The sequence below is a fragment of the Trichomonas vaginalis genome, chromosome VI (assembly GCF_026262505.1).
Source record: "Trichomonas vaginalis G3 chromosome VI, whole genome shotgun sequence".
Classification (NCBI taxonomy): domain Eukaryota; phylum Parabasalia; order Trichomonadida; family Trichomonadidae; genus Trichomonas; species Trichomonas vaginalis.
The window spans coordinates 5,066,266-5,084,442 of NC_067208.1; the positions used below are offsets into that span (position 1 = coordinate 5,066,266).

Sequence of the window (18,177 nt, forward strand, 5' to 3'; positions counted from 1 at the left end):
AAGTTTCTGGAATCTATAGTGACCTGAAGACCTCGAAGCATTGGATTTTCTAAAACCGTTCTTTGCATTGCATTCTTCGGAAATGTTCACAACATCTGTAACATTATGAAGAGCGTATGAGAAATCTGAGCTAATACCTTCAGGAGTGATGCAACCTCCATTTAGTGAACGAACGTCAATATGTTGAGCTGGAATCATGAATGGATCTTCCTTACTGAATAAACGTGGTATTGCTTTAACTGATTCTTCAATTAAACCGTATCCTGGTGTAATGCATTTATCCTCTAAAACTTCCATCTTTGTGCATGAAATAATAACGTCATCAACTGTTGCGTCAGCAGATGTGGCGGCTAAGCTTGTAATTAATTTGGCAGGAAGTCCGATTTGTTGGAATTTGCGATCATATTTATAAACATAATTCATAATCTTTTCATAATTTTCATCAGTTATCTTTTCATAAACGTAATTTTGTAAATCAGCAACTCTTAACGGGTCAACCTGACAAAATACTAAAGTATCCCTGAAAACATAATATTTAAGAATGATATCACCAAATGATTTAGGATAATCATCGAACGCCTGAAATGCTAATAAATCATTTACCGGAATAATCATATCAAAAGTGACATCAACTTCTTCATTTGCGTTTCTCGAAAACTTCTGAAGGGTCAATATATTTACCACATACTGAGTTATCATATTTTTGAACATTATTATATAACGAATGAACAAACTTTTTAACTTTCCTTTCTGATTTTGGTTTATATGTTGCAAATGCGAAAGATTCATGGGCGCAATCCATCTGAAGATAACCAGCAGCACCTCTTTCGGTTTCTACTTCTAATTGTTTAAAGCTTTGATTTGATGATTTGTAACCAACGAATAAACGCATGCATTTAAAAGCGGCATCACATGTGAAAGCTTTATTTGAAACTAGAGTTGCTTTAACTTTGCGTTTAATATATGTGTCACCTAATTGGTTCACATCATGAGCCGGATTTGTAATTCTTAAATGAGTTTGTTTATCATCAAAATGTGGAGCATCAGAGTCATAGCATGAACTTTCAAGTTCTCTATAATATCTTCTACCATCATTCTTTGCGAATATTTCATTTATCTTTTCGAATGAATGAAATACATTTCCATTAATCGGTTTAGTGTTTGGCACCAAATAGTTAGTCGTCATTTATTAATAAATAAAAAATCAAAATTAAAAGATGAAAATGAATTTTTAATTTTGATGAAATAATCAACTATGGCTGCAGGTATATTTAAGAAACTGTGGGATAGAGTAAAAAGAGGAGCGAGTAAAGTTTGGGAAACATTGAAGAAGGGGGCAAATTGGATATTTAAGAATAAAGAAGCAATTAGTGACATTGCTGAATCAATAACACCAAAAGCTGCCCCAATAAGAGAAGTTTTAAATAAAGGAGAAAAAGTTTATCAAAGACTTCAACCGATACTAAGATAAAAATAATTTTAGTTAGTATGACTATCAAGGGTACGGCGGCACTGCGCGCCTCCTTACCCTTGATATGTGAATTTGACACTTTACGAAACCGGTAACGTATATTTTACAACACAACCATAACACCAACTTAACCTTAAATATTTACAAAACCATCTGACACATAAACGACTTCACTAACGACTTCACTAACGAATTCACTACCGTCCTCACTAAATAAAAAATAACCTTATTTTTATTTTTTTTAAATTTTTATTTCATTACAAAGACATGTCTGACTACATTTACTATGACTCTTTCCCAGAACGTTTCCGTGAACTATTCAAAACTCAAGTAAAACTGAGAAACATGCATTTAACAAGACAGACCATTGACGATGAAAGAAACCCTGAGTATATTACAATCCCTTATGCCGCAAAGTTCATTGCATACATTCCTTATGGTCGCAGAGGAACGAAAAATATTTCAACAAAGAACAAAAATTATTTCTGGAGCGATGAAGAAAATTGCCTTATCTACATAAATGCATACTTAAATAAAGCTACATATTGTACAAAAGAAGGTTGGACTGGATTTGAGCTCTACATATACGACGACGATGGAAACGACGTTGTGTATACCCATACGATAATATGTACCATTGTTTTCATCAAGCATTAAACGAATACATAGTCAGTAAGGGTCTCATTCCTGCTGAGTAGAAATGTTATATTTTTGTTCTGTCATTTATATAAAAATAAAATAAAAATAAATGATATCACCACCCTCACACGTATGAAAACATAGCACAAAAATAATGTTTAGGGTAGAAGGTTAGATCTAACCCGATATCTAACCTCTTTTCTACCCTGTTGAATTCATTGCTTTATAACTCTCTTCCTTTCTCCAACTCTTCTAACTTCTCTTAAGTTCAGCAATGTTGTCCTCATGAAGTTTAATCTTTCTCAAAATTCCTTCTTTATCTAATGGTTTGCTTTATCTTTCTAAACTGAACTCTACCATCCTTCATAGTATGAACGTAAAAACCTTCTGGAATAGTTCCTGATTTAATGTATTCTACCAAAAACTTTTGTTTCATTGCTTCAGTGACTTTAGTCGTCATTTCAATCAAATAAAAATTTTAATATTAAATAAAATAACGTTTTTTTCAAGTAAGGAAACGCCAGGAGCTTTACGATTTATTTTGAGGAGTAGGTTCTGGTTTAAATGTTGGAGTCGGTTTAGAGTTGACTTTTGAACAGGGTTTTGTACTTCCATAGGTTCCAGAGTCATTGAAGGTGTTTTTGTGAAGGCGTTGGTTTTGGCGAAGGTGTTGGAGTTTGTTAACTTCAACTACTTCAGTATTATTTACAACATTGCTTTATTTCTTTTCAACATCATTACTGCTCCTGCTGTAGCTAGCAAACCTAGTGGGAGACCATATCTTATATAAGGACTTGACCAAATGCTATTTTTGACAGGAGCTGGTGGAACACCTAACCTGGTGAGACTGCTCTTTGCATTGTGCAGCTCGTAAGAAATATTCAATAGGTGCTCCATAATCGTTTGGTAAAGTTTGTTTCCCAGATGGTGAAGGTTCACGAGAGCTTGATGAAGAAACTCATTTATAAGCTTTAAAAATAAACGTTCATCCTTTATTCCTCACTGTCGTCCCGGCTAAGTTATAGTCATCTAATCTTATTATGGGATGCCTGACTGTCTTACCTGAATGGCAAAGCAACAATCCCTCATAAATCCAATAAGTGGCTTTGGTACATTTTCAGTTGCTAGTTCAATAGGTCCTTTAACAGTCAATTTGTATGTTATTGGAGCAGTAGATGTTTGACCTTGCTGGAAGCAAAAGTCCACTTCTGTTGGAAAACCACATAAGAAATGTGTGTTGTCATAGCTATCCCATTTATGTTCCACACTACCATCATCCACCAATGACCTCATAACATCTTCATTAAATCCAATCATATCATTGTTTGTATTGCAAGCGTTCGCAACCATTTCATAAAATACAGGTCCATATGATTTTTCAGGTTCTGCAGGCATATTTCCATAAGCTCCCATGGAAAGCTGAAGATATTTAAAACTTAGGGTTCTCAAAATTAACATAATAGTTGTCTTTCTTTCTAAATAGTGCCCAAATACTTTTAACATTAATAGGCGTATAAGCTGCTGTAAATGTTGCACTTGAACTATCTGTATTCTTTGAGAATGAACCGTCCATAGAAATCCAATCCATAACTTTAACAGGAAAACATAAAGCCTCGTTTGTATAATGTTCTACAAGTTCTGTATAAATGTTAGGGTCTTAAAGAGAATGACTTTGGATGAATGAAACATTCATTAAAATCCATCTTTGTTCGAAATAGTTGCTGGGTTACAGTTTGTAATAGTAACTGTTCCACTAGCTTCTACTGCCTTCGTTATCATAGTGAATGGTTCATTCCATGGAACAAATTTATTTGTCGGTGGATTTGAATCTGAAGCAAATGCAACTTTAAGAGTTGGATTGAAAGCAATGATATCATTTACAGATATAGATGTGCATTGTAAGGCGTCGCTACTGAACTTTACTTTAAGCTGAATGTTTCCTGCAAAAGCTGGAATAAATCGAATAGCTTCTAATGGAAGGAATCTTCTAACAGGAATTCTTAAACGAAGCTTAAAATCAAATGATTTTCCTGCTGTAATTGGACCACTAACAATTTGTCCTGTTCTGCATGTTCCCGAATGACTCCATACATCTTCATGTCGAGTCTTTGAGAAAACATCTACTTTCTTTATTTGTTCGGTAGTTTGTGAGTTTGAAGTTATATATGCTTCTTCTCTTGCGTTGTCTTGAGAATATACGATACGACCATTTGCAAGGATTTGATATCCAGCAACTGCATAGAAAGCGTCATCGAAACCAATCCAAAATCCTGGTGGGTTTGTTTTATTGGAACCTGAACCAATTTCTTTATCTACAATAAATTGACCTTCCATTTTATACGTAATGAATGTATTGTAAAGGTCCAACATATTTTCACCAGGAGGTGAGAGATTGAATGTTACCCATGTGTTATCTTTAGCAGTTCCAGGTTTGTGATGGAATCTTTGCGTCAGAATATTTTCTATTAGTGTCACCAATTTGAACTGCATTGTCTATGATATCGAAATATGAGCGAATCTGATGAATATGCTCTGCTGGAGTAAATTCGTTTAGCTGTTCGTTCTGCATGTATTTACTTCAGATTAAAAATATCTATTTACTTCATTATTCTCACTCTTCTTCTTGGCATTCGTGTGGAAGTTGTTTCTTGACATTTTCAATGAACTGTACATTCTCTTTTGTCTCAACTTCTTTCACTGGTGGGTCAGGGTTCTTTGACTCGGTTTGCTTTTCAATGAAATTCACGAACTTTGCAATAAGCTCTTGGTTCGTTATTGAAAGAACATCTGGCTTCTTTTCTTCTGGTTCTATTGACTTTTCAGTTTGAATAGAAGGTTTTATATGGGCTTCGCCCTCGGGCCATGCACCTTAATGTTGTCGCTTCTGCATTCGCTAATGGAACCTTTCTTTTTCTTAATATATTTTACCATCTTTACTCTGACTTACGTAATAGAAAGGATGTTGTATTCCTCTGGCGTCATTTAATATAATAGACTCTCGCTCTGATTTTGACAAGCTCATTTTACATTGGTTAAAGTTTTAATTTTGTTTTTTATCTGCAGTCAAATGACTCAGACAAGCCCTACGGACAAGACCCAAAGGGTCATAGATGTTGAAGCATTGAAGAAAGAAATTCGTGAGCAAATTTTATCCGAACTGAAGGAACAAAAACAAGAACAAAAGCCAGAGAGACCAAAGAGAAAACTTAGTGAAAAACAACTTGCTGCATTAGCTGCTGGAAGACAAAAGAACCACGTTTGCTGGCAAGAAAGCTAGAGAAGAAGCTGAAGCAAAAGCTAAAGAAGCTGAAGCAAAGAAAGAGTAAATGGTTTATTTTATCCGAATTAAATGTATAGACAAATACCTTTATCTGTTTGCGTTCAGTAGTGAAAACCCTGACGTCAAAATAAAGGGGAACAGAGTAACGTTTAAGTTTCCAACAGACTGGATTGTGAACATAAATGAAGAGAAGTACATTGGCATAACATCTATGTATATAACACGTGCTTTCAGAAAGGTTGACTTTATACTTTCAAGTCGAGATAGAAAATGACGAAACAGTCTTTAAGCGCCCAAAACATTCACATATACAAATACTTTAAAGACGATACAACATTGCAATGTATGATTTCATTTAATGAGATGTTCGAGAAAAAGTTCAACATTGAAGTACAAACTTTACAGCCTTTACGTGAGTTTCTTGCACAACTGAAAGAAGAGGTAGTCAGCCACAACTTATAGCTTTCATTATGAATTTAATGAAAATGAAGATGGAACTCATGTCTGTCAGTTTGTTATATATTTCACCATTCAATGAAGTAGCTAAAAAGAAAGAAAATCCATTACGTATAAGATTTCAAATCTCTGAACCAATGAAGATTTCAAGAATGTTTTCAATTATTATGCAATGCTTCCGAGGAAAAAATGAATTTTCAAAGATTGTAACACCTGGCGTTTGGGATAGAAAGCAAGTATATTATATTCAAACTTAAGTAAGGGAGTTGAAAATGAGTTCATTGGTCATACAAGAACTTCACCACTTCCTAACCCTAAATACTATAAATTAACTGGCTTCAATCGTGAGTTTTGGATAGACATGTTCTCCACTCATGACCAACTGCCCAGTGTTCTTACCTCCAATAGAAAGATTGTCTCTATTTGAAGCACAACTCTTAAACTCTACCATTGCAGTATTGTAAATGACCACATGGGCTTCGCCCTTGCCGCTAGCGGCTTATTTTTATCATGAATGGTCTCACTGCTGACAAAAATAAATGACCTCATTATTTTTCTCATTCATGACCTCAGAACTTAAGCTTTCTTATGAATGAAGTCTTAGTCTGAATAGAAAAGTTAAACTTTTCAGCAAAGCAAGGACTAGAAGACTTACATAAGTCAAATCCAATCTCTTGACCGTCATAAAGTGCTTTATATAACTTCATAACACTGAACTCAGAGTCTTTGTCAAATTTTCCTTGCGGAACCATTAAACCTTTATCTTCATCATAGAAACACTGAACAGAGTCAGGAAACATTTCATTAGCGGTTAAAGCAATAACATCTTGCTTCACGCTTTCATTCTGCAGTGAAATGCAACTTCATTTAAATCATTCGTGAGTAAGTCTATGTAAGTCTTCTTTCCACAAAATATTGACTTGTATGCTAAACTTTGTTTTCTTTTGTGATTTCTGCAAAGTCGCTATGAAATTGACCAAGGTTTTTACCAATGAGAACTCTTCCATAACGTTTCTCAAACTCTTCAGCTAAACGAGGGATATCTTCATTGTAGAGATGCATACTGTCCGTATCGCTATAAAAGATGTCCATTCCTAAGTCCTCAGCAGTACAGAATACTTCACACATTATTCTCTTCGACATAGACAGAATTTAACACCAAGTGGACAGAAGTTAAAGTGTCTGCAAATGCTTTTCGTTAGCTTGAAAATAGTTTTATCTGAACCATCCAAACCTTCGAACTTCACTATATGGTTGTAGTTTCTGATGGCATATCTTATAGCATCTTTGTCATTTACTATGGTTATTTTTGACTCAATAGGAGATAGAATAGTTTTGCCATAAATACTGTTCAGAATGAGCTTTATATTTTCTTGCAAAGGATTTCCTTCTTTCTTATACTTTAACCTTAACTCAAACAACTTCTTTACTTCATCTCTTATTCTAATATCTCTGTTTCCATCGTAATAGTATCCTTGCAACACTTCACATTTGACACCTTGATATTTTATGAGGTCTTGTAATGTTATATGGTCAACATACATTAAACAGCAAGTGTTTGAACTTCTGGGAACGTTAAGTTCTGGATTTAGTTCAGGGTCACAAACTATTAAAGGAAAGTGTCTATGTATTCCAATCTCTGTTATCTTAATGAGAACAAAGAAGCCAGACATAAACTTTTCACCAATGGGTTCCTTTTGGTCGTCATCGAATAAATGTCTCATGAGATACTCTGTGCTTAACATTTCTTTCTTCATAACCTTTGGAATTCCTTCTAAAGTATAAAGTCTTGCTATAGCTGATGGATATAATGAAACAGCGTCGAAATCAGCAATGAGTTTCTTTTCGCTCTTTTGTTTCATGTTATCTGACAGCATACATCTTCCACCTTGAATCACTCGAAATAAATTCTCTTGGTTTATTTGAGAGGTCATATAAATTTCCATTCGGGAAGTACACTCTGTTCTCAAACAATTTGTTAGCAATAGAACAAATACTAACGTAGTCATATACGTTTAAATCAAACTCTTTCAATATGTCATTGCGGAACTTAACAAAACCTTCTCTTAAAATTCTTACATCTTGTTTGCAATAAAATGTGCTATACTTTTCTAAGTCGAAGTGGTTTTCATCTATTCTGCAGTTTTCGATTAAATCTATGTTTTTCATGAATGTATCCGCATCCGGATAAACTTACATGCTTCAGAAATGACACCAGTTCTGTTGTCATTTGCTAACAAAACACTGCTGTAGTAGTTGTATGGAAATACTTCTTTCGGTCCTGTTTGTAAGTTAAACATAGCAGGAAATAGTTTAAGCTTCTTATTTATAACACTGTAAGAGTCTTTTATAATAATTGCCCTTCCTTTATATAAGCCAGTTATTTGCATTGTTCGTGAACCTTTAATGATGGGAGTTCCTTTCACTTCTGTCATGTGTCTTAAGATGAAGTTTATATCATAACTGAGGTTATGGAAATATATTAAACTCTTGTCAGGAAGTCGTTCCAAAAATTCTGTTGCACAGTTCTGACCCCAAATGCTTTCACTCACTGAACCATCTTCACTGTCGTAACAGATGTTAAAAGCTTTATGAAAGCCATCGTACTGCACTCAAAGTCAGCAAAGAAAACGTGCTCAGGAATGAACTTGCACTTATTTTTATTTACTTCTTTTGACTCGGCTTTCTTCTTCAGTTGTACACAATACTTTGGAGCATATGTCAAATCTTTAAATGGTGCAAGGTTCTGTTTATATAAGTCAGTCGTATATGTGAAAAGTTCTCCATAAGAAATAGGTTCGAAATATTTGCACTCCCACAATGTTTTCATAACATCCCATAACGGTGTTGTTCTATCATAACGAACTACATATTTATCTTCTCTCTTTGTATAAATCTTCATCTGTTTCTCAATGTTCATTCCACCACAAGCTTTGAGAATTTCTATATAGTTTCGAATGAAATATGTTGTCATTGGTAATCTTTCGTTTAGCATGTAGTGGTCTTCAACAAGAAGTAAGTCAATAGTTCTAACAGTTTCACATTCTTTTGGTATATATCTCTTTATTTCATTATGTCTTGAGTCATTGAAATAACCAATGGTAACATTAAATGCTATACCTGTTGCGTCAGAAATTTCTTGTACTTTACTTTGAGGAAAGTCTCTAACACGAATGACTTCTCTCATGTGGTCAATAGTTTCTTCTTATCTACTCCAGCCTGAATGCAAGCATAAACGAAACAATTGTCTCTGTCATAAGTGCTGCAGTTCTTTTGTTCAATTCATTGAAGATTTGGTAGCGTCAAGATTTATAGGTAATGTGCAAAGATACTTCCAGAACTGACCGCTTCTCTTCTTATAAAACTTCTTTTCACCATTATCTTTCCAAAAGCTTTCTATAAGTGCTGGGTTTCCTGTTTGCTTAAGAGCTTCCAAAATGGCTTTCTGGTCATTTGTCAGTGTGCTTTCATCTCTATATGGTCTCTTTTTTGGTTTGCCTTTCTTTACATCTGACATCGTTAAGCCTTCATATTCTGTTAAATCATACATCTTTATTTCGTAAGATTCTTTATGTTTGTCAAGAAGAAGTCATAGTGCATTTCAACAATACCTGCAGCATTTGCTTCTATCTCTGATATAAAGTTCTCCTTCAAGAGCTGATGTAGTAATGTTCCAATATTATTGAGGTTTAACGTAGAACATTCATACTTTCCACCAAGTTTATAACATACCATCCATCTCTGTTGTGAGTTTATTTTAATTTTCTCTAAGAGTCTCATGAAAACCTTACCGAAATGTTTGTGTAAGTAGTCTCTGTTTGGTTCATCTAAAGCTTCGATGTTAAAGTCAATGAGTCTATTGCCTGACTTCACATTCTCTTCCTATTCTCTTCATCTTTCTTTAACCATCTCTCACCTTCTTTTGGTTTGTCGTCAATGGAACGAATGACATCGTTAGCTTTGCGAACTTGTTCTATAGCACTTTTAAACATCTCTCTTCTCTGTTGTTTCAGTGTGTCGTCTCTTCTTCTGTTTCACCAACGTTTGCATTTGTTATGTCAAACATTTCTCTTCTTACTTCATGAGGTACTGAACGTCTATGATATAAGTCAATAGCAAGTCATTTAAAGGAAATGCTCTTGCATGGACTTCGTCCTCGCCGCGTTGCGGCTTTATGAACTCATGAATTCTATCATAACTTATTGCACCATTATAGTCATTGAGGATGTCAGCGAGTGCTTTTTTGTTTGTCGCGTAATGTTTTGCAACATCTATGTTAGCTTCTGTAAGAAGTTGTTTTATTTCCGAGTGTTCTAACTTAGACAACTTCCGATACATCTTTAGTAGGAAATAAAAAAATATTTTTTGAAAAAATTAGATTAGATTTTTTAAGTTATTTTTCAAAATAATTTAATATTTTTATTTTAATGAAACACATGCAAGATTGCAAGTTCTTTTCATACAATGCTCTCGCTAATGCCATCAAGAATGAGTTCAATAATGCTTCAAATGTTAATGTTATCTTTAACAAGAAGTTTGTGAAAGAATCTAAGTTTGGTCAGTATGTCAGACCATTAGCTATCGTCATTGACCGCAAACGTTATACTTCACAAGAGTTAGCAGTAGTTTTGAAACAAAAGAGTTTCTTCGTGAATGTCAAAGATACACTATACTGTTATAAAGAACTCTAACATTGACTTCTTCAGTATTGCTATGAATCTTTCCGAACAGAAAGAATATAAGAAGGTGAAACAATGTGAAATATTATCCTTCATCTCTGAAGACAATAACGAACAAAGATGTTATACAAAAATTCTTACCAAAGGTTGAAGAAGCTTCTATTGACATTGACGAAGGAAGTGAAATGGTTGAAGAAATTGATCCTGAAGCTTTATAAGAAAATTTATTTTTGAATAACTGATGGTGTCACCACGTCACCATGTCACCAGGTTAATTAACTTCTCTTAAAAATGATGACAACATGACATTTTGACAACACAGCAGGATTAATGCAAAAATATTTTTAGGAGAGAATGGAGCGTTTATGGAAACAATTAAATGGTAAAAACAAAATAAACTTGACGATCAGACGATTGTCTGTTCGTCAATTATAATCGACATGGAGCGTTTATGGAAACAATTAAATGGTAAAACCAAAATAAACTTGACGATCAGGCGATTGTCTGTTCGTCAATTATAATCGACATGGAGCGTTTATGGAAACAATTAAACTTGACAGAGGGTTTTGTTTTTATCGTGGTTTTCTCCACTATGGTCCTAACGTAGCACCCGACAAGATTTTTTTCATTCTTCCTCTTTGAAGTTGTCGAATTACTGTGTTATTTTTTCCTTCAGTAATGTTAAGTCTTCTTTGAATGTAAGTATTGTACAACCTTTGATGTCATAGTGTGTTTGAGGAAGAGTATTTTTGACAATTTCCTTTATTTGCTCATTCGGTGTCATTGAAATCGGTAAGTTTTCACGATAGAACCAGTTTCTGTCAGATTTATATATCTTAGCGAGGTCATAAAAGCTTTTGTTGTTTCTTCTCACTAAGTGCAACATAACCATATCTTTATCTTCTTCTTTCTCCAACTCTTCAGTATATATCATATACTTATAACTCTTTTCCTTTCCTTTTGGTACTGTACGTGGTATTCTTTTCTGTATGCTTTCGTCTTCTTTCATCATATCTTCTCTCTGCTTTGTACAAAGTTCGTCAAGTAGCATAAGTATGTAGATTGCATAACGAGGTGAAGCCCACATTGCTATTGAACTAACTAGGAACTTATGAACATATATACCTTTTAGATGTGATGGTAAGTTTTGTCTGTCTTGGTACATCTTTTTAAGTTCTACATGTTCAAAACTCACTGAGGAGTTCATGAGTGCTATTTAATTCAAACCATTCATTTGGTGTTTTATTCTCTGGAGCAAAACATGCTGTCAAAATACTTTGCACCTGGTACATGTCGTCTTTGACAGAACGAATGAGACGTAACTGTTTGTTATACTGTATGTACTCGTATTCTTCATTTATGACTTCATGGACTATAACTGTTGTTGTGTTCTCTAATGTTGTCATTACTGTTTCTTATATACAAGATAAAAAATTTTGTTAGAAAAAAATTAGCGTTATTTTCTGACTTTCACAAAAGACCAAAAATAAACGCTTTACATGTATTTTTCAGCAACTTCGTCAAATAATTTTATAGCTTTATCTATCTCATCTACTTCAAACGTTTCTTTACCTTTCATGGGAGCACCATACCTTTTCTCAAACTTTTCAAGTAGTTCTGTTTCAGCAGCTCTCATATCATTAACGAACACAACCTTGACTCTATTGACTGTACTGTCATATCTTTGAGTTATATTATATGTTCTTCCTATCTTATATCTCTTTGTATTGAAGTCCTTCGGTTTCTGAACGATGTAAAGTAAGCCTTCACTGCAACGTTCTGAGTCGAATGAACCATAAGTTATGAAGTTATATCCAACAACTGGGTCTAACCATAACAAAACTATTGGTATAAGACTTTTGTCTATAAGATATACTCTTGTTCCATGAAATGCTACTGATATCATAAGCTCAGGATTTCTTGTCAAAATTTTCTGAGTAGAAGCAATTCTAACCCAGTCCTTTGTTTTCTTTCCAGATGGTGTTATAATGTCTGACAAAGAATATTTGTTGTATTTCTTACAGTATCTTACGTTTAAATCACCAATTCTAACCACTTTGGTGTCATTGTCAATCTTTCTAACTGTTTCAAACTCAATGTTTGTCATTACTGTCTTTACATACAAAATAAAAAAATAAATAAAAATAAAACTAACTTTATTTTTTTCTATCTAATGAAATTCATTATTTTTGTGCTGAATTCAATAAAAATATATTTTAGGGTAGATGGTTAGATCTAACCCGATATCTAACCTCATTTCTACCCCAGTTATTTTATAAACGTTTTACATGGTAAACGTTATGAATTCGTGAGATTCTAAACAGTTTTGTAGCTTCTATTTCTTCGCTGAGGATATCAAAAGTTTTAACAATGCCGAAGGTTTCTTTATACTTCTTCTTGACGTCAGATAATAGGAAATCGTCAGCAGTTGGATAGTTTTTATTCAGAAATGCTAACATGTCCATTTTATTTTCTGCTGGTTTTTCTGCTTCTTTCTTTAAGTCTGCATAGTGGTTTCTCATACGTTCTGTCTCTTTGACGGAGTAGTTATATTTCCTCATTGCTGCTTTACATTTAGAACATTGCGGATTCATTTTTGCGTTATACATTGAAATAAAACCAGCTAGAACAACCAAGGCGTCAATGGTTTTCTTTAACTCAAAGGCTGTTGGTTTTATTTGTCCATTCCATACTTTACCTCTTCTATCTTTATCTCTTATCTGCCATACACATTTTGCAACTAATGAAACAAAGTTGTCGTATGTCTTAAACTCCCCAGATTTATATATGTCAGAGATGTTCTTATATACCATGTCGCAATCTTTGTCCATAACTTTATGGTTGCAATGATATCCTAGAAACTCATAGTTTACTTTACGTATGAACTTCTTTATTTCTGCAGAATCACTAACTTTAACTTCTATTTCATCGAATTCAGGAATAGTGAGTTTTTGTTGTTGGATTTCAGGCAATTTGGGTAAATGGTCAATAATGTCCTGCATGTCATAAAGATATTCTTCATTTTCTTCATCCTGTGCGGTACAGTCTAAATTACTTGTTAAAAGTTCCTGCTTAATTTTTTGTATTTCTGTTTCGAAAGTAAATGAAGAAGGAATGAAGCTTTTCATCTCTACTAACATAGATGTTGGATTCATGACTAACGAGTTTGGTGCTGTTGTTTGAATTGTTGTTGTGCCGATTGTTGAAATCATATCTTTTATACAAAATAAAAAAATAAATAAAAATAAAACTAACTTTATTTTTTCTATCTTAAGGAAATTCATGAAAATTCAAGAGGGTAGAAATGAGGTTAGATATCGGGTTAGATCTAACCATCTACTCTAAACATTATTTTTGGTGTAAATTTATGAAAACATGAATATATAAAATTCATGAAAATTCAAGAGGGTAGAAATGAGGTTAGATATCGGGTTAGATCTAACCATTCTACTCTAAACATTATTTTTGGTGTAAATTTATGAAAACATGAATATATAAAATTCATGAAAATTCAAGAGGGTAGAAATGAGGTTAGATATCGGGTTAGATCTAACATCTACTTCTAAAACTATTTTGGTTGAAATTTATGAAAACATGAATATATAAAATTCATGAAAATTCAAGAGGGTAGAAATGAGGTTAGAGATCGGGTTAGATCTAACCATCTACTCTAAACATTATTTTTGGTGTAAATTTATGAAAACATAATATATAAAATTCATGAAAATTCAAGAGGGTAGAAATGAGGTTAGATATCGGGTTAGATCTAACCATCTACTCTAAACATTATTTTTGGTGAAATTTATGAAAACATGAATATATAAAATTCATGAAAATTCAAGAGGGTAGAAATGAGGTTAGATATCGGGTTAGATCTAACCATCTACTCTAAACATTATTTTTGGTGTAAATTTATGAAAACATGAATATATAAAATTCATGAAAATTCAAGAGGGTAGAAATGAGGTTAGATATCGGGTTAGATCTAACCATCTACTCTAAACATTATTTTTGTGTGTAAATTTATGAAAACATGAATATATAAAATTCATGAAAATTCAAGAGGGTAGAAATGAGGTTAGATATCGGCGTTAGATCTAACCATCTACTCTAAACATTATTGGTGTAAATTTATGAAACATGAATATATAAAATTCATGAAAATTCAAGAGGGTAGAAATGAGGTTAGATATCGGGTTAGATCTAACCAATCTACTCTAAACATTATTTTTGGTGTAAATTTATGAAAACATGAATATATAAAATTCATGAAAATTCAAGAGGGTAGAAATGAGGTTAGATATCGGGTTAGATCTAACCATCTACTCTAAACATTATTTTTGGTGTAAATTTATGAAAACATGAATATATAAAATCATGAAAATTCAAGAGGGTAGAAATGAGGTTAGATATCGGGTTCGGAGTTAGATCTAACCATCTACTCTAAACATTATTTTTGGTGTAAATTTATGAAAACATGAATATATAAAAAATTCATGAAAATTCAAGAGGGTAGAAATGAGGTTAGATATCGGGTTAGATCTAACCATCTACTCTAAACATTATTTTTGGTGTAAATTTATGAAAACATGAATATATAAAATTCATGAAAATTCAAGAGGGGGTAAGAAATGAGGTTAGATATCGGGTTAGATCTAACCATCTACTCTAAACATTATTTTTTGGTGTAAATTTAGAAAACATGAATATATAAAATTCATGAAAATTCAAAGAGGGTAGAAATGAGGTTAGATATCGGGTTAGATCTAACCATCTACTCTAAACATTATTTTTGGTGTAAATTTATGAAAACATGAATATATAAAATTCATTGAAAATTCAAGAGGGTAGAAATGAGGTTAGATATCGGGTTAGATCTAACCATCTACTCTAAACATTATTTTTGGTGTAAATTTATGAAAACATGAATATATAAAATTCATGAAAATTCAAGAGGGTAGAAATGAGGTTAGATATCGGGTTAGATCTAACCATCTACTCTAAACATTATTTTTGGTGTAAATTTATGAAAACATGAATATATAAAATTCATGAAAATTCAAGAGGGTAGAAATGAGGTTAGATATCGGGTTAGATCTAACCATCTACTCTAAACATTATTTTTGTAAATTTATGAAAACATGAATATATAAAATTCATGAAAATTCAAGAGGGTAGAAATGAGGTTAGATATCGGGTTAGATCTAACCATCTACTCTAAACATTATTTTTGGTGTAAATTTATGAAAACATGAATATATAAATTCATGAAAATTCAAGAGGGTAGAAATGAGGTTAGATATCGGGTTAGATCTAACCATCTACTCTAAACATTATTTTTGGTGTAAATTTATGAAAACATGAATATATAAAATTCATGAAAATTCAAGAGGGTAGAAATGAGGTTAGATATCGGGTTAGATCTAACCATCTACTCTAAACATTATTTTTGGTGTAAATTTATGAAAACATGAATATATAAAATTCATGAAAATTCAAGAGGGTAGAAATGAGGTTAGATATCGGGTTAGATCTAACCATCTACTCTAAACATTATTTTGGTGTAAATTTATGAAAACATGAATATATAAAATTCATGAAAATTCAAGAGGGTAGAAATGAGGTTAGATATCGGGTTAGATCTAACCATCTACTCTAAACATTATTTTTGGTGTAAATTTATGAAAACATGAATATATAAAATTCATGAAAATTCAAGAGGGTAGAAATGAGGTTAGATATCGGGTTAGATCTAACCATCTACTCTAAACATTATTTTTGGTGTAAATTTATGAAAACATGAATATATAAAATTCATGAAAATTCAAGAGGGTAGAAATGAGGTTAGATATCGGGTTAGATCTAACCATCTACTCTAAAATATATTTATGTTAAAATAAATGGTACCATTAATGATATCATGACTGTTCTCGTTCATGTCTGATTTACATCTAATGAAAAAGTTTAGAAGAATTTTCTTATTCTTTCTGGCTTATTTTTGTCTTTCCAATACTCCCGCTCTAATGGTCCCAGATGTGTTGGCTTTGACTCTCTCAAGTTCTTAGATGGTATAACATCTTCAACGCCTCCTTCATATCTTACTTTATAAGTGTCATCGTTTATGTTGTAGCCAAGTATTTCAATAACCACTCCTCGCTTTGCTTCGTCAATGGTTTCAGCAAGTTTGCCATTACTACTTTCAACTAACTTATGTCGAGGATAAAATGCAATGGAGTCGTCAGCAGCTTTTATAAGATATCCATTACCTTGCGTAGAGTCTACGATATAATAATTTCGACTTAACCTTAAACGTTTCTTTGTCAACGGTTTGTCGTCAAGAACTACATGAACTTTTGTACCAGGAATGAGGGTAAATTGTGTTGAATTTCTGATATTTTGTGTTTGACTTCGTTTCTTTTGTATATACTTTTCTTCTTGTTGTTGTGTCATTGAATTTGGTGTATGTCCTGTTGTAGAATGTGTTGAGGAATTATATACTTCGAGAAAATGTTTCATTGTTTCTTCGGTAAAGTCTCGCTCTTGATTTAAATCTCTGAGAGTCCTTATGAAGCTGTTTATGATGCCGAGTATGTTATGGTTATGGTCTTCGGTAGTGTAGTGAGTTATGTTATGCTCAATGAGAAAATCTGTGATTTCATTGCTGAGGTATGCACTGTCTTGGTCTGATGTTAAAGTACTTGGGCTATGTTCTGCTACAAACTTTTGTAAAACTCTTAACACTTCACGAGCTCCTTTATTTTTCATTGAATATGCATATGCTTTACGAGTGTTAACATTAATGAAGATGAGGAATGGTTTATGTCCTCCTTTTCTGCTTTGAATGAGAGTGTCAAATTGGTATGCGTCAGGAGCGTTGGAGTAAATTGGTAAAAAGTAGTCGTAAGGGTTTTTTTTGTTTGATGTACAACATTTTTGTCAAAGAACCTTTTCACTTCAGCTCTGTTAGTAAATCCCCAACTCTTTGCAGCTTCATTGAACTTCTTAAATGACCTCCATGGATGTTGTTCGAATACTTCTTTCAAGCTCATTTATGTAAAGTTAAAGATTTTATTTCAAGACGGTAAGCCTTGACCAAAGGGTCTAGGCTCAAAGCGCGTTCATTGAACGCGGTACCATGCAATACAGTCATAAATGGTGGCATGTAATCTTCACCCGAGCCGTTGGATTTGTTGTGAAAGTATGGATATGATTTCCTCCTGTTCAGTTGGTCGAAAAGTCTTTTTGCTGAATTGTTATAAGATGGAGATAAAACGTCATGGCCAGCTTCATAGTCGAGTTGTATAATGGGTGTCTCTTAATGAGTGACTATGGTCGCCAGAAAAGTTTGTAGTTCCTGAATGAGTGTGCGGTGGAAGGTTTGCTTCTAAATTTCTTTGAACCACCTGTTTGCTTTGAAGAGTTAGCACAGTATAAGAATTTGTCTACAATCTGCTGCCATGTACCAAAACCCAGAACTGTTGCGGGATTTGTTGAATTCATTGACGTATAAATAGAGCCTATAGGATATATGGTTTCAAGAATCTGAGTCTTTAATGTTTGAAGCTCTGTTTTATCTGCTTTAAGGTCTAAACATCCTGAAACCCATCCTGTATCAGCTTTAACTTTAAAAGTCTCCGATGTCCATTCATGAT

The 18,177-nt window shown here is 33.2% G+C and overlaps 3 protein-coding genes and 6 pseudogenes across 9 annotated transcripts, besides 1 other annotated feature; 1 reads left to right on the plus strand and 8 right to left on the minus strand.

Moving 5' to 3' along the window:
* Nucleotides 1–637: 637 nt before the first annotated feature.
* TVAGG3_0808130 (uncharacterized protein) lies at nucleotides 638–1,186 on the minus strand (the record flags this gene model as incomplete). The annotated part of the gene is made up of 1 exon (XM_051247607.1): nucleotides 638–1,186. One exon carries the CDS (start codon nucleotides 1,184–1,186, stop codon nucleotides 638–640), a length of 549 nt encoding a protein of 182 aa, XP_051083082.1.
* A 69-nt stretch (nucleotides 1,187–1,255) lies between these two features.
* Nucleotides 1,256–1,471, plus strand: TVAGG3_0808140 (uncharacterized protein; the record flags this gene model as incomplete). The annotated part of the gene is made up of 1 exon (XM_001282718.1): nucleotides 1,256–1,471. The coding sequence occupies one exon, from the start codon at nucleotides 1,256–1,258 to the stop codon at nucleotides 1,469–1,471; it is 216 nt and encodes a 71-aa protein (XP_001282719.1).
* Nucleotides 1,472–1,481: 10 nt separating this feature from the next.
* Nucleotides 1,482–18,177: part of a mobile genetic element that runs on past the window's edge.
* On the minus strand, nucleotides 3,103–3,889 carry TVAGG3_0808160 (annotated as a pseudogene). Its single transcript has one exon. A coding segment is annotated over exon 1 (787 nt).
* TVAGG3_0808170 lies at nucleotides 6,416–7,390 on the minus strand (annotated as a pseudogene). Its single transcript has one exon. A coding segment is annotated over exon 1 (975 nt).
* TVAGG3_0808180 lies at nucleotides 7,534–8,146 on the minus strand (annotated as a pseudogene). Its single transcript has one exon. A coding segment is annotated over exon 1 (613 nt).
* TVAGG3_0808190 lies at nucleotides 9,212–10,184 on the minus strand (annotated as a pseudogene). The gene has a single exon. A coding segment is annotated over exon 1 (973 nt).
* Nucleotides 11,151–11,612, minus strand: TVAGG3_0808200 (annotated as a pseudogene). The gene has a single exon. A coding segment is annotated over exon 1 (462 nt).
* On the minus strand, nucleotides 12,021–12,322 carry TVAGG3_0808210 (annotated as a pseudogene). Its single transcript has one exon. A coding segment is annotated over exon 1 (302 nt).
* On the minus strand, nucleotides 12,799–13,134 carry TVAGG3_0808220 (organellar and viral DNA polymerase type B; the record flags this gene model as incomplete). The annotated part of the gene is made up of 1 exon (XM_051247608.1): nucleotides 12,799–13,134. One exon carries the CDS (start codon nucleotides 13,132–13,134, stop codon nucleotides 12,799–12,801), a length of 336 nt encoding a protein of 111 aa, XP_051083083.1.